Source organism: Pholcus phalangioides, unplaced genomic scaffold (genome assembly GCF_987345545.1).
Source record: "Pholcus phalangioides strain wild (caught in Gottingen) unplaced genomic scaffold, Ppha-v1.0 ptg000042l_1, whole genome shotgun sequence".
In the NCBI taxonomy this organism is placed as follows: Eukaryota; Metazoa; Arthropoda; class Arachnida; order Araneae; family Pholcidae; genus Pholcus; species Pholcus phalangioides.
Genome location: NW_028301628.1, coordinates 5,210,938 through 5,226,822, shown reverse-complemented (window position 1 = coordinate 5,226,822; position 15,885 = coordinate 5,210,938). Strand labels below are relative to the sequence as shown.

The 15,885-nt window shown below is 36.5% G+C and overlaps 2 protein-coding genes across 3 annotated transcripts in view; one reads left to right on the top strand and one right to left on the bottom strand.

The window, feature by feature from the left end:
- Window positions 1-317: 317 nt before the first annotated feature.
- The window catches only part of LOC149063906 (adhesion molecule nephrin-like), a 414,420-nt gene continuing 398,852 nt past the window's right edge, over window positions 318-15,885 (bottom strand). For both annotated transcript variants that reach the window (XM_089255183.1, XM_089255184.1), the window contains exon 15: window positions 318-1,368. The gene's annotated coding sequence lies outside the window, so the exon portion shown is untranslated. The remainder of the gene's footprint in view (window positions 1,369-15,885) is intronic.
- LOC149063907 (uncharacterized) lies at window positions 3,379-14,360 on the top strand. Its single transcript, XM_089254749.1, has 2 exons — window positions 3,379-4,211; window positions 10,120-14,360. Exons 1-2 carry the CDS (start codon window positions 4,173-4,175, stop codon window positions 12,757-12,759), a joined length of 2,679 nt encoding a protein of 892 aa, XP_089110875.1. The 5' UTR covers window positions 3,379-4,172; the 3' UTR covers window positions 12,760-14,360.

Below are 15,885 nucleotides of genomic sequence, written 5' to 3'. Positions count from 1 at the left end.
CTGCGATACAATCTCAGATTACTCAACTGGCCTTGCAGTGAAACCAAAAATTAAATACGCATATATATTTTATTTATTACTTTATTATTATAATTTGTATATTTTCCTCCATTATAATTGGGCATATGCCTGTTGTGTGAGATATAAATAAATATTGAAATATGTATGGTGATGTCGAGTTTTTCGTTACACAGCGATATCTGTGAGTAAAATATTGAATATTTTTTAATTCATCGAAAAAGTTTTTTTGTCAACGATATGGACTCTTAACAAAGATCATATATTTTTATATCAATGAATTTATTATTATTTTTTTTAAATTTGTCCTGGCTTTTTGCACCCCTCTCCCTGTAAAATCATGAACATGAGTAAAGAGTAATTATTTACTGATATTATTTTTTCTAGATCGAAAACTAAAACATTCGTCAAGTATAAAAACAAGTGTGTAAGCTATATGTACGTGAATTATCCATCTCAAAATGTTCGTTTGTTGCACAAAATGTTAACAATGTTTATAGTCGTGATTTCCCGTTTTGTTTCTCATTTTTGCCACCAGGAGCGATGACAGCTACTGCGGAGATTTCTTGCGGTATTATTACGCTCACGAGATTATATGTATATATAATATGTGTGTGGTGCCATCTCTCTTCCAGAAAGAGAAGTTATATAAACTTCTGTGTATCTATAGAAAAGATTCTGGGAAGGAAATGATCAGGTGTCGGAATCACGAACCTCAATTTTTCAAAACCCATCGATTTTCGGCATGTTTATTTACAAGGTATATTTGTACGAAGAAAAAAATGTTTCAGAAGTAAAAACTGGGCTTCTGAATTTGTATTTTAATGAATTTATTTCCTTTAATTTAATTTATTATTATAATTGATGCGTATTAATAACTTTATGCTCAATTTTTTTTAAATTGAGAATACAGAGCAAATCTCTTCATGGGTAAAGCCAGATAAACAAATACATAGCATAATTTCAGCTACATTTATAGCGAGTAAAACATTAAAAACTTTGCATTTTATACTGATCCAAATATTGCAATACTGTACTTAACGTATTGTTGAATTTCATATCAGGATTTGCTTCGGACATTGGAAGACCACATCTTGGAACGGCATGAAAAATGCTGAACACTTTAAAACCCATCAATAAAACGCATACACATTTCACATGTTTCTGGCATTACTTTCTTAATCAGCCAAATAAAATATCGTGAAAGTAATTAAAAAATCGTATAACTAATGTAAAAATATGAATCAGGTATTCATTCATAAGGAATGACACAGGTCTCAATGGTATCTGTATCGATCGATTCAGGTCCAGACACTGTGAGTACAGTATAACTCTTTACAGTTTCCATTTCTGAAAAAAAAGAAATTAAAATCAATGTCTATAAAAATAAATACACACATTTACAAGAACTAATACTGTACACAAACTCAAATGCACTGTAAGATCCCTCTATGATGAAATTCTATTTAATGGGAATTTCTTTGTAATGAAATATTTTAGCTGGGCTTCTAACATCAGGAACGCACAGCCTCCTGCGCGCTGGCCAAATGCGGCTCGCCAAGGGGTCCCGTCCGGTCCGCGAAAGGAGTTCCACTATCAATTCACACAGTACGATGAATACCTATGCTGACCATATTTCCTTGACGTAAAATAGGGATCCATATGGGATATCACCAAAAAATTGTCAAATTCAAGAAACATTTTTAATTACAGCAGAAAAATGTTCAATTATAAATTAAGTATTCGTTCACAGAGAAAAAAATTGTCGAAGGCAAGAGAAGTTGCCATTTGCAACCAAAAAAATGTCAAAAGCAATTGATGTGTTGCAAACTATCACCAAAATTGCTAAAAAATTGTCAATGACGGGAATTAGAGAGCTATTGTAAGTTACAATGGGTAAAAATATAACCGACAAAAAGACATATTTTTGACACAGATATGTAAGATTAATACGCAGTATTTATGCGACTATAATTAATCATGATATCGTCATGATTATCATAACACATGAGTCACGAAAATAATCTCCATTTCAAAAATTTCAAGATTGCCTCGTTAAAAATTAGGAAAAACGGGGACATTTTATAAAAGAAGTAAGGGCAGCCAAAATACGGTAATATCTCTTAAAATACGGGTCATATAGTCACCCCTTATATAAAAATTTCTGTTTCGCCAGCGGTAAAAATAACATATTCGGTTCCCCGTCTGAAAAGAATGCGCACCCCTGGCATGGATTTTTATGAATTTATCCTTCATTAAAAGATATATCTTTAACAACGGAATTCGTTATAACGAAGCAACTTCGTTATATCGAACTGCGACAGTATTTTCAAGATATAATATTTTCAATCTGAAACACATTTCAAGACCACTTTCTCGTATATTTCTTGGATTATTCGCTGGTATCATACATAAAATATATTTTTTGATGTCTGTAGAAAAAATGTGCAACCGAATAAAAGCAAATAGGATCCGAAAAAAGCTCCGTATCTTCGCTTTTGATGAGTGATTTCATAAGATCTTGAAGATACATATCCCCCCTCCCATATTGGAAGCACCGGGTATAAAACGCATTATTTTCAGGTTTCGGTTTCACTGTCCCGAACACGCATACATACATATAACAACGCGAAATGTTATACTCGGATAAAACAAGCCAATAATATTTCGAAAAATGACAGTATTAAAAAGGTTTTATTCCATCAAAAGGAACAGAAAAGAACGTCGGGAAATCTTTTCCCTTTCAGAATACACAATGCCCGATACATATTATTTTCTTTCCAGTGCGTGTATAGTTCTCATTTTGTATGTTTCAAGAAAATTTAGAGATGAAAATTCAAAGAAAAGAGAAGAAAAGCTTAGGTTTTTTTCCCACGAAAAATGAAAAATATAAAATATATAGGCCTTAATGTTACATATCTAATGTCACAAAACTTCGTTCAGGCTAAATCTCAAGAGATAGTGAAAAATAAGGCAGAAAAAAGAAAATATTTTGCATCTCACAAACAAGGATGATAACCAGGAGCAAAAAGAAAAAAAGTTGGATAACCGGAGTTGCATTTCCTGGTAAGTGTTTAGCAAAAAAATTTATGAAAGATTTCATCTCCGTGCTTTTGCGAAATGTTTACAAAGCACTTTTTCGTTCAGTGTAATCACGGTTTCCTAAGAATTTTTGCGTTCACCTGCACGTTCGTAAATTGAAATTTGAGCCGAATTTTTATCGATATTCTACTAAAATCCAATATTTTTCGTTTACATGAGGGAAATTCTTTTCCTTACAGTATTAAGTTGCATATTATCCCTATATATTTTGGACAGCATATTCGCAAAAAAAAAATGTATTGTGTAGTATAGTGTTAACTTGATGAGTTAATTAAAGATAGTTAATCTTAACGAGATGAGTTAATTGATGGTAGTTAGGGAAAATCGAAATAGTTTATAGATATTATATAATAGTAGTAGTGATTCATGGAAAAACGAGCAGAAAAAGAAAGAAAAGTAAGAAGTTACAGTGAAGGTAAAAGAAACCTACTATAGTATAAGAATGTAGGTCAGGAGGCAAAATTTTGGGTAATAGTGAATCGCATGTGATGGGAAAGTTTAATCCCAGGAGACAGACTGTTGAATTTATGGGAAAAGCTATATTTTGGAATGCAGTTGTATGTAGTCGGAGATAATGAAGGAAATGTAATAAAACGGTACCCTAGTTGAGAACGTTAGGTGGGTAAAATAATATTCGTGTCAAGCTGAAGACCGTGGCACTGGAAATCTTATGAAAAATAAGATAAGGCTAATCTTTGTCGCTGGTCAAATGCATTGATTTACGAAGGAATGTGCGTCTAGACGGTTTCTATGGACGTGGAGCGGATCTAAAGTAAATGGTAGGGTCAAAGGTTATGGGAATGTGAGATTTTCCCAGAGAAGGAGATGGGCCAATGAAATTATGTTTAATACTAAAAAGTGGTTCAGACGGGAAAAGAGAATTTCAAGATGAGCGAATGGAAAGTCTTGAAATAGCGCAAAAAGGTGGAGTTGAAATTATCAATCAAAATATAAAGAGATTTTAACGGAGAGAGAGGGGAATTCCGCAGACTAAGAGAGAGTTTGGAGTGTTAGATCAGAGGGAGAGGGAGTCAGAAACTTAGGACAGAAGGATGACGTCGAAGAAATTGTGGTCTAGGATCTTTAAAGGGGTAAGTGATGCTCAATATGTATTGTCATGTTTTTAGAATAAGTGCCTCCACATCACTGAAAAAGTTAATTGTTAATGTGCATGTACCTGTGTAATCTGTAATGAATCATCATAATAATGTAAATAAATTCAATGTAAATTTAAATGGGAGTATACGTAATTATTTTCAAGTCTCTCAATAACTTCTAATTAGATTAGAATATGTTTAACCCTGGGTTACTACGGGGATTTGGGGTTGCTCTTCACTATAGAAGGAGACCTCAATCTCAGTAGGAAGTTACACAACGCGATGGGAATAATAGTACTGGCTTAAATGTAAAATGGGAACTGGCTACTAAGCATAAGGGGAGAGTCAACAATGGTGCCGTGACAGTAACGTTACATATAAATGATTTTGGAGACTGAAAATAATTTTTAAATGTTTATAATTTTGTTTTCAAATAAGTTAATTAATTGAATCTGGTACTTGCACTCAATTAAACACTAAACAAAATGAGCCACAGTAATGAAGTAGAATCATCCGGTGACAGAGCAGCTGTCAAAATAAATACAATTGCGGGTTATTTAGGCCTCCTTAATAGTTTCTCCGGTTCAGAGCCGTCTTATCCGGCGGAATATTTCCTCCAATCTATAGAGGAAATTGGTAGAATTGCGGAATGGGCAGATACAGAAAAGTTGATTGTGCTTAAAGCAAAATTGAAGGGAAGAGCCGCTGAATTTCTGGCAAACAGTCCGGAACTAAGAGAGGAAAGAAATTATGAGAGATTCAAGACAGAATTTTTGAGACATTTCAAGAATGAATTTCCTTTAACTTACCATCTCCAGAACTTTACGGGTTGTAGACAAAAACCGAATGAATCGGTCAAGGAATTTGCCTCGCGTGTAAAAAATGCTGCTTTCGGTTTCCTGCAAGGAGCAAATTTCAATAGTCCAGATGTTGAACGATTGGCAGATCGTACTAAATTGTCACAATTTTTAGCGGGGATGAACCCTAAAATACAAAAACATGTATTAAACCATGACCCCCAAGATTTGGCCACCGCAATTAAATTTGCTGCCCTTGTAGAGGGAAATGAGGGAATTAGTCGTAACTATGGTACAGTAAATACCATAGAGAGGCAAGCAACGGGCAATTCTTTTGAATTGAACACATTGCAGTCTATGTTAGCGGAAGTAGCGAAAGAAAGTATGCTCCAGCGTACATCAATGGAAAAATTGGCTCAAGAATTACGAGAAGTAAAAGAAGGAAATGTCCTTGCTCGTAGGGGAAGAGGGGTCCCACCACAAATGTCTACTACCCCACTTCCAGCTCAACGTAATATGCAGAGGTTTGAGGTGCCTCCGCGATTTTCGGGTCGAGGTTTCCAGCCGAGAGGGAATCTCGCGTGTTTTGGATGTGGGTCAACCACCCACCTATTGCGAAATTGTTTTCGCAGAGGGAATCCCCGTCAGCAGCAGGATTTTCGTAGGGGACAGGTTTCTTCCAATAACTGGGGCACTAGGGGAGAGACAGGGTTTTGTAAACAGCAGGTTTTCCGACCTCGGAAGTGACGGTCATGGGGTAGGGGAAGACATGTAAATAGAAAAGAAAACATTGTATATAGGATTCAACAAAATCAGGTTAGGGGTTTTCCTCTACCGATTGTGACGGTGAAAGTCGGAGATATAGAATTTTGTGCTCTTATTGATTCTGGTGCTTGTATTAGTGTAATTGATTCTAGTATTATGAACAATATAATGTGTACTGTGAAGTGTCGTCAATTAAGAAATCAAAATATTGAAATTCGTGGTGTAACTGGCCAGACGTTACCACACGAAGCGTGTTATAGCATACCTATAAATTTGGGAGAATTCAAAGTGAATCATAAAGTATATGTCTCCGAGTATGAGCTGAGTAGGGATTATAAGATGATTTTAGGTTATGATTTTCTCCAAAAGGGAGATTTTGTTTTTGATGTCAAAAGGGGCATGTTAAAGAATAAGTTTACAGAAATAAAACTATTGAATTCAGGGTGTGCTACAGTGTCGCAGGCAGAAAATGTATGTGTAAATTTAGTAATGCCTAATAAAATTTGGGTGCCCGCGCGTACTCAGAAAGTGATTACAGTTAATGTGCCAGGATTTGAATATGGAAGTGAAATAGAGGTTACGCCAAGAAACAATAAGCTGAGTGATTTGTGGGTAGCAAACTCAGTGGGAAAAATTGACGAGACTGGGAAAATTCAAATATTAATTTCCAATATGTCTGAACAGCCCAGGCATGTGAATAAGGGTACAAAATTGGGAACTGGGACGATTTCGGAACAAGATGATGTTAGAGAGGCTCCAATTCCATTAAGGAAAAAGACATTGCCTAGACTGTCGGAACAGGATTTTGACCTAAATAATTTATCACCGGCAATAAAAAGAAAATTATTACCATTGCTCTTGAAATATACACATGTATTTGCCAGAGATGTTACGGAAATCGGGCGAACTACTTTGGCAAAGCACAAAATACCGTGGAATGGAACGCCGATACAGAAATCCCCACGATATAGAACTCCGTATCATTTAAGAGCGGAATTAAGGGAGCAAATAAACGATATGTTAGAGAGTGAAATTATTTCACCATGTGTCAGTAGTCATCCAGCTCCCACTCTTATGGTACGAAAGAAAAATGGCGGGTATCGATTGTGTGTTGACCTTCGTAAGACAAATGAAGCAATTCAATCGGATGAATATGCTCTTCCGTTAATTCAGGATATTTTGGCACAATTAAATGGTGCTAAATACTTTAGTAGTCTTGATCTTTGTAGTGCATATTATCAGATCGAAATTGATGAGAATGATAGAAAACATCTGTCTTTCAGCAATGAAGAAGGGTGTTATCAATACAATGTTGTACCAATGGGGTTAAAAACAGCACCGGCAGCATTTCAGCGTCTAGCTGACAGTTTATTGTCGGAATTACATGACGAACATATTCATTGTTTCATTGATGATCTTTTGATAGCTAGTCCTGATATAGAAACCCATATCCAGAAATTAGAGCGAGTTTTTCAATTGCTTGAAAAGTATAACTTAAAATTAGCACCGAAAAAGTGTGATTTCTTGAAGAAAGAAATTAAATATCTAGGACATGTCATTTCCGAAAACGGTGTGCGTCCACATACCGATAATGTAAAAGCAATCGATGAATTTCCACAACCACGCACAGTCAAGGACTGTAGACGTTTCCTCGGAATGTGTAATTTCTTTAAGAAATTTATACCATTTTATTCGGATTATGCAAAACCTATTACGGATATGACTAAGAAAAATATCACATTTACATGGGGTCGGAGTCAAGAAGAAGCTTTTCAGTATTTAAAGAAAGCATTACGAAATCCACCGGTATTAGCATATCCTAACTTTAATATGGACTTTATAATGTCGGCGGATGCCAGTAAGATAGGAATCGGATGCTGTCTATATCAACGGTATGAACAGGGAAATCATCCTATTGCATACATGTCCCGAAAATTTAAACCGGCTGAGCAGAAATATCCAGCAATTGAACAAGAATTACTTGCCATTATGGAGGGTATCAATTATTTCAGACCTTATTTATTAGGTAGACGGTTTACTGTGGAAAGTGACCACAAACCATTGAAATACTTGCTTAACCTTAAAACACATAATCCACGATTGACGAGATGGTGTTTGAATTTGTCAGAATACGATTTTGAAATTGTTCATAAACCGGGTCGTGACAATGTCGTCGCCGATTGTCTAAGTCGACAGATAAATACTGTCGAAACTCACTCGACTTCGTTAGAAAATCGAATACGCGAAGCGCAAAAACTGGACCCACATTTAAAACCAATTATAGACATGTTAACTTCGGCTAATGCAGAGCCAGTCAAAAAGATGGTTGAGGCATATTTTATGAAGAATGGTTTGCTATGCCATTATGCTTCAAAAGACATTAGGCCTGTCAGAGAAGAGTATATTGAACAAATTGTAATACCGACTTTAATGCGAAAAGAAATATTGGAAGAAATTCATGATAATTTGAGTAGTCACATGGGTTTCGACAAAACATTTGAAAGACTGCGTAGTCAATATTTTTGGCCGGGATACTATAGAGATTGTCAAATTCACGTTAACACTTGTCGCATTTGTTTAGAAAGACGAAGTCATAATCCAAATAAGAAAGCACCATTGCAACGGAACTTTATTCCAACCGAACCGTTTGAGTTAGTTTCGGTAGATATTATGGGACCATTCAACGTAACTATGTCGGGGAATAAATATGTTTTGGTCATGATGGACAATTTTTCTAAGTTTATTGAAGCCATAGCATTGCCAGATACGAAATCTGAAACGTTGGCGAAGACATTTTATTCCGAAATTATTGCACGATATGGACGGCCTCAATTTTGTCTTACAGACAGAGGTGCAAACTTGCATAAGTCAGTTTTTCGTGCCATGCTTGAGAAGTTGAAGATCAAACCTTTAGCTACCTCAGCATTGCACCCCCAGACAAATAGCAGTAATGAAAGGAGTCATGCGACAATTACGCATACCTTAGCGTGCATGATAACGGAAACCGAAGAATGGGATGATATGTTACCCCATGTTTTAATGTCTTATAGAAGTGCTGTTCATGCGGTGTTAAAGGAAACACCACATTTTGTCCTCTTTGGAAGAGATATGGTAACGGCAGGGGAATTGTTGAAAGAACCACCAGTTTTTAATTATTATGCGCATGAACAATATGTATTGCAGCTGCTGCCAAAGTTACAGAAAGCACATGATTTTGTACGTTCTAGCATGCTGCAAGCAGCAGAACGTCAAGAGCGGTATCGCGACAGAACGGCTGTTGACAAGAAGTTAAAATTAGGTGACTCCGTATATTTATTTACCCCGGGGAAACCCAAAAGAGGGGTGTCTCATAAGTTATGTAGGCTATCCACGGGACCATATAGAATCATTGAACAAAAATCTCCAGTGTTATTTAGAATAAAAAACGTACATAAACCAAAAGATATTCAACTGGTCCATTCGGATAGACTCACGAAAGTATCATTACATAGGCCATATGACCCATTTCCTGAAATGAGGGAAAATGAGTCGCAAGTGGAGGACAGGTCAGAAGTAGAAATCGTAAGTGCAGGGGGAAATTCAGACGACGAAGAGGAAAAAGAAAATGAAGCCAATGGTGGGGAGTTACAACTGCCTGAGTTATGGCATTCGTACATAATCCCCAGAAGACAGACGCAGTTGCCTCCGAATGCAGAGGGGGGAAACCGAAACCAGCTGGGAAACCATGTCTCTCCAGAAAGTTTTCACGTAGACCCCCAACAGTTATCTTTTATTGATGACGCGTGTAGTGTAAATGAAACCGAAAACGAAAGCAGCTTAACTGCCGCGAATGTGGCTGATACTCAGTCAAATTCAGAGGCAACACGTTACAATTTACGTGCGCGCAATGTGTATGGTAGAGTGCAAAAATTGAATTCTATTGACAGGATGGCAGAAAGTACCAATCCTGCTGGAGATGGAGAGTTGGAAGGTGGAACTAGTAATGATGCGAGTAGCAATAATATGAATATTGCTGATAAATTATTTGCTTGGATGGCACAACCTAGTGCATCACAAGAGTCGGAAAAAACGGTGCTGGACCGATTAGCTGATAAATTGGCGAGTAAACTCTTAAATGTCATTGAGGTGAGGAATTGAGAAAAAAAAAAAAAAATCCAAAGAAAATTTAAAGTAAATCATGTTAATTTAATGAATAGTAATATTAAATTGACTTAATGCAGTGAAGTGGAGGGACTAAGGAAGCATGGCAGGATTTGTTGAGTATGACTTCTCCATTTTAAAAAAAAAAAAAAAAAAAAAAACACAAGCATTATACCTTAAACGCATTCAATTAATTTCAGATTTTGGTGCTGGCGCTATTACCAGTGGTGGCGCTCAAACACAACGCAGAATATTGTTTGTTTAATGAAGGAACTAAGAAGTGTTCCCATGCGGTCCCCAAAGAATACCTCGAGTATCTCCCACGAAATAGTTGTGCTATCTCAAAGCTATGTAGTCAGTGTGACCAGAAAAAGTGGATTAGTTACATTTGGTCACCACTAACGGAGGAGAAATTCATTACACCTCGCCTGTTCACAATATCACAAAATGCATCATTAACTGGAACGTCACGAATCTTCGAATGTGATAAGGATGGATTTCCTTGTGCGTGCACTACTCAGTTGCCTTGTAATGGAACTGCCGAGTATTGCCAAGAAGTAAATTGCAGTAGGGAATCAGCATGCTTTTGCCACATTAAGGTTGGTCGGTCCAATATTTTTCATTATGACGGTGTTAAAAGAATTGATGAACCCCGCGTAATATCCTTAACATTTTGTGAGCACCCATTAGAATACTCACAAACACATCAACGTCATAGAAGGTCGCTACTTGATGAAGAGGAGGCAATATTCACCTTGAATGGTGAAACTTTGGAATTTCATGATCCTATTGTGGCAGTGTCATCTCCAGGACTTTTGATCGTGCGTAAAGAGGGCCTGGAAACAATAATTCACTTTAATCTCACATCTACTCAAGCCGTAGTTCCAGAAAACTTTCTTCGTTTTCCAGGGACATTGCGATTTATTTTCGTAGCCGAGAAAGGCGGTCACACGATACGAGAGGAGCTGCACGTCAATGGTCGTACGATATGCAGAAAGTTACCGTGCTTCTTTTGTATAGCAGCATTTCAGCATTTGAAATGTCTTCCAGCAACGGCAGCATATTTCGTCTACACCCTGTGTATATTGTTAGCTTCAATAACAATAATTTACTTAAAATCCGCATTGGTGGCGATTTTCCAAGTGGTAAAAACAACAGTGGTGGTTGTTTACCAGATATTTCGATTGATTAAAGGAACGGCTCGAATTACGATGATAGGAGGTGCTCATGTGGGAAATCGTTTGCGAAATTCAGTACAACAAACGCAAGAGTACCTTAATCGTGTAGGGATGCCAGAGCATGCAGTGAACATGCTGGTACTAATAGCATTATTTGCTATGGTGCAACCCTCATCAACCCTATGCAATAATCATTTAATCGTGCAATCGACTACGGCAGAGTGTGAAGATGTTCACGATGCGCAATCATGTAAAATGACCACTCAAGCGACGGTGACACTAGAAAATTTACATTACACTCACTGTTTATGGTTTCAGGACGAAAATAAATATAATTTATTTTCATTGAGTATCAAACTGAATAAAGTTAGATGCTCATGGAATACTCAGAGGATGTACTTTACATTTCCCACGGAATTGAAGGCGGTAGCACAGGTAGCGTGTCCTCAAAATGTTATGTGCGGTTGGGGAGAACACTGTGTTTCTGGTAAAAGGTTCTCAGCCGAAACAACGGAATCTAAACAGTTTCCGGGAATTAACAGATGTATTGCGATTGATGGAGGTTCATCGTCGTGTCATATAATAGACTCGCAACCTTGTTTATTTTACAGAGCTTTTCTGGTTCCAGACTATCTCCGTACCTACGAAATCAGGGCGATTACAGGGTATACTTGCTCATACGATCTCGAAATGGAGGAAAGTATGAACGGAACATCACAAGCCACTGTGATGAATTACGCGATGTCTACAACGAACGGCATAAAAATAAAAGTTCTAGGAGCTTATGATCAACCGACTCAACTTATACAGAAGTCGCTCATTAGGCGTGTCGGAAAACAACGTGAAGCATATATGGAATATGTTTCGCCAGCAGGGGTGCCTCAAGATAACGCAATCGGGCAGGTTCAAGCAAATGCATCACTAACAAAAACTTTCATTTTCGCGGAAAGTAGCATCGTGTGTAGTGCATATGAGGAGTTGCTTCGTTGTGACATGAAGAATTCCGCGCTCAACCGTATGATTGATAGCAAAGTCGCTGCGCTTCCTCGCACCATAGGCTATCATTATTATTTCATTGATGAAAATGAGCAGTTGAAATCGGAGCTGCTTTTCACCAAACCTGTGAATGTGCAACTCATCTTTGACAACTATAACATTGTAGTTGAAAGAAGAACAGTGTGTCCTAAATTTCAAAGTGAGGAAATCACGACAACTGGCTGTTATGCCTGTGCGCCACTCGCCAGAATGACGTTCATGGCGTATTCGACGTGTGCTGAGGGCATGGTGACTGTCAAGTTTGAACGAATCGAGGTCGCTACTAGTACTCTGAGACTACAATCTACACCCACTAAACAGTTGGTAGAATTTAAGGCGGAAACCAGGTGCATTTCCGACAAGCTATGTCTCTATGGCCGTACCGTACATACTTGCCAGCCGCTGTCGTTTTGCTTAGAAGCTGCAGACATTGAACTGTTGCATCCGAATTTAACTACATTGCAGTTTTACGCAGGACAAGTATCTCCTGATCGTTGGTTTTCCGGTTGGAATGGACTTCCCAATACATTCCTGTCACACTTTTCAAGAATTATCTTAATGACATTTCTAACGACATTTATTTTTATTTTCAGTTGTTCTACTCTTGTTTCTCTATGTAGACGATAAGAAGAAATGAAGAAGGTCATTGTATATATGATTTATTTAGGTACAAGCAGACTCACCTTATGATTCTCCCATTGGAAGATGATGCTAGCGAGATCTGTTGTCCTATCACATATTCTATTTTTCAAATGGATTTTCTGTTTATCATTTATGTTTAATTGCAAGCTTTAGTTGAGGGATATTTATTCATGTGCTAGTAAATTTAATATTTTAATGTTTTGAAAGAATATATGTTATTACTTATGTAACCCTTAAGTATTTGTGGACCTTGAAGTCAAATAATTTTAGTACTTGCTGAACATAATCGATATGTGGTGAAGGTAGAAAGTAATAATCATTCTAGCTGCAGTATTTGAAATGTTATAGAAAGAATTGCATTATATGGTGTTGTAAAATGAATGATATAAGTATGATTGTGTTTATCATGAAACAGTTATATGTTTTTGAGTATGACTTGCCCCAACCCAGCCTAGTATAGTATACAGTATTGTTGTTTCAATTCAAATCAACAATATGATGAAAGGGTAAATGGAAGAGGAGGAATGATTCAGTAGTTAACTAGTCCCAGGCTGAGAGGATTGAAAATTTGCTGTGAGCAAATTTTTCCGGCAAGGGGAGGAATGTTAACTTGATGAGTTAATTAAAGATAGTTAATCTTAACGAGATGAGTTAATTGATGGTAGTTAGGGAAAATCGAAATAGTTTATAGATATTATATAATAGTAGTAGTGATTCATGGAAAAACGAGCAGAAAAAGAAAGAAAAGTAAGAAGTTACAGTGAAGGTAAAAGAAACCTACTATAGTATAAGAATGTAGGTCAGGAGGCAAAATTTTGGGTAATAGTGAATCGCATGTGATGGGAAAGTTTAATCCCAGGAGACAGACTGTTGAATTTATGGGAAAAGCTATATTTTGGAATGCAGTTGTATGTAGTCGGAGATAATGAAGGAAATGTAATAAAACGGTACCCTAGTTGAGAACGTTAGGTGGGTAAAATAATATTCGTGTCAAGCTGAAGACCGTGGCACTGGAAATCTTATGAAAAATAAGATAAGGCTAATCTTTGTCGCTGGTCAAATGCATTGATTTACGAAGGAATGTGCGTCTAGACGGTTTCTATGGACGTGGAGCGGATCTAAAGTAAATGGTAGGGTCAAAGGTTATGGGAATGTGAGATTTTCCCAGAGAAGGAGATGGGCCAATGAAATTATGTTTAATACTAAAAAGTGGTTCAGACGGGAAAAGAGAATTTCAAGATGAGCGAATGGAAAGTCTTGAAATAGCGCAAAAAGGTGGAGTTGAAATTATCAATCAAAATATAAAGAGATTTTAACGGAGAGAGAGGGGAATTCCGCAGACTAAGAGAGAGTTTGGAGTGTTAGATCAGAGGGAGAGGGAGTCAGAAACTTAGGACAGAAGGATGACGTCGAAGAAATTGTGGTCTAGGATCTTTAAAGGGGTAAGTGATGCTCAATATGTATTGTCATGTTTTTAGAATAAGTGCCTCCACATCACTGAAAAAGTTAATTGTTAATGTGCATGTACCTGTGTAATCTGTAATGAATCATCATAATAATGTAAATAAATTCAATGTAAATTTAAATGGGAGTATACGTAATTATTTTCAAGTCTCTCAATAACTTCTAATTAGATTAGAATATGTTTAACCCTGGGTTACTACGGGGATTTGGGGTTGCTCTTCACTATAGAAGGAGACCTCAATCTCAGTAGGAAGTTACACAACGCGATGGGAATAATAGTACTGGCTTAAATGTAAAATGGGAACTGGCTACTAAGCATAAGGGGAGAGTCAACAATAGGGTCACTGTATATAACAAAGTTTTTTAAGTGTGGAATAGAATTTTTAAATTTTCTCATTGTGTGTGTGTGAGTGACTTACTTATTACTAGAAATTATTTCTCTAAAAATCGTTGCAGAAAAATAACGAGATATTATGTGATTTTAAATAGTAATTTTCTGTTAAAATAATTAATATTTTATGCAAATAAAACTGTAATGAGTTTCAATAAACTAAATTCAAATTTTCGAATTCATTGCGAATATTAATTTACTATAATTATCCGCATAATGTCATTGACCTATGAGATAACGAGATGTTGTTTATTCCTCTTTAAAATTTCATGTAATAACGACGAAAAATTAAAATCTGATATAACGTGAAATTATTCTGCTAAAATGTAGTTTTATGCATTAGATTTGTTCTAGTTTTTTGGGTTTTTTTGTCATAGATATTCAGTTTCTTCGTTGAAATTTTTTTCCCCTTTCAGTCAGCGCCCTTGGAAATGCGCTGGATGCTATAACAAACATTACACAGAAACAACCTTCACGTTAGGTTCACAACACAGACACGACATTCCAACATGTGCCACGTTAGAAGTTCCGCAGAGGAATATGGATGAGGTGCAAGTTTAGTTTAGTAGTAGTAGTTTGCTTGTTGCGGCCTTTGTATTTGCTCATATATTCATTTACATACAGTCGCCCCCCCCCCCCCCCCCTATTCGTGGTTTTTTTTCCTTTTATTGGAAATTTTTTGCAACACTTAGATATCGTCATTCGTGTGTATTTTTACAAAATTTGAGTTGCATATGTTTAGGATGGCTCGCTAATGACATTACTGTCATCACTAGACCCGTGGCAGCTCCCAAGAGAGAAACAGTCACATCTCATACTATTGAATACACGAGATATGCAAGGGAAAAAAAACTATGGTTTCGGTTATTTGTGGAATTTCCGTATTCGCGGACACCCCCGGAACGTAACCCCCGCGAATACGGGGTCAAGGTTTCAAATGGATAAATACAAAAATACTATAAATGCAAATTAGGTAGTGAGAAACGATTTCTTTAAAAGCATCTGTTTACTAGTTACTGGTTGAAATTACTAACGTATATAATTAAATGAACACATTCACAGAAAGACAGGGATTAAAACTGAAATGCTGTATCACCTAAATTTCCTATTTTACATAAAAGTAAGAAAAATTTACAAAAAAAAAATAAATTTCAGAGATACATAATATATAATGTACGATTAAAATAAATGACATATACAACGATATGACATAGAATTATTACTTCTTTAATTTCAAAAATCATAAGTTCTATTCA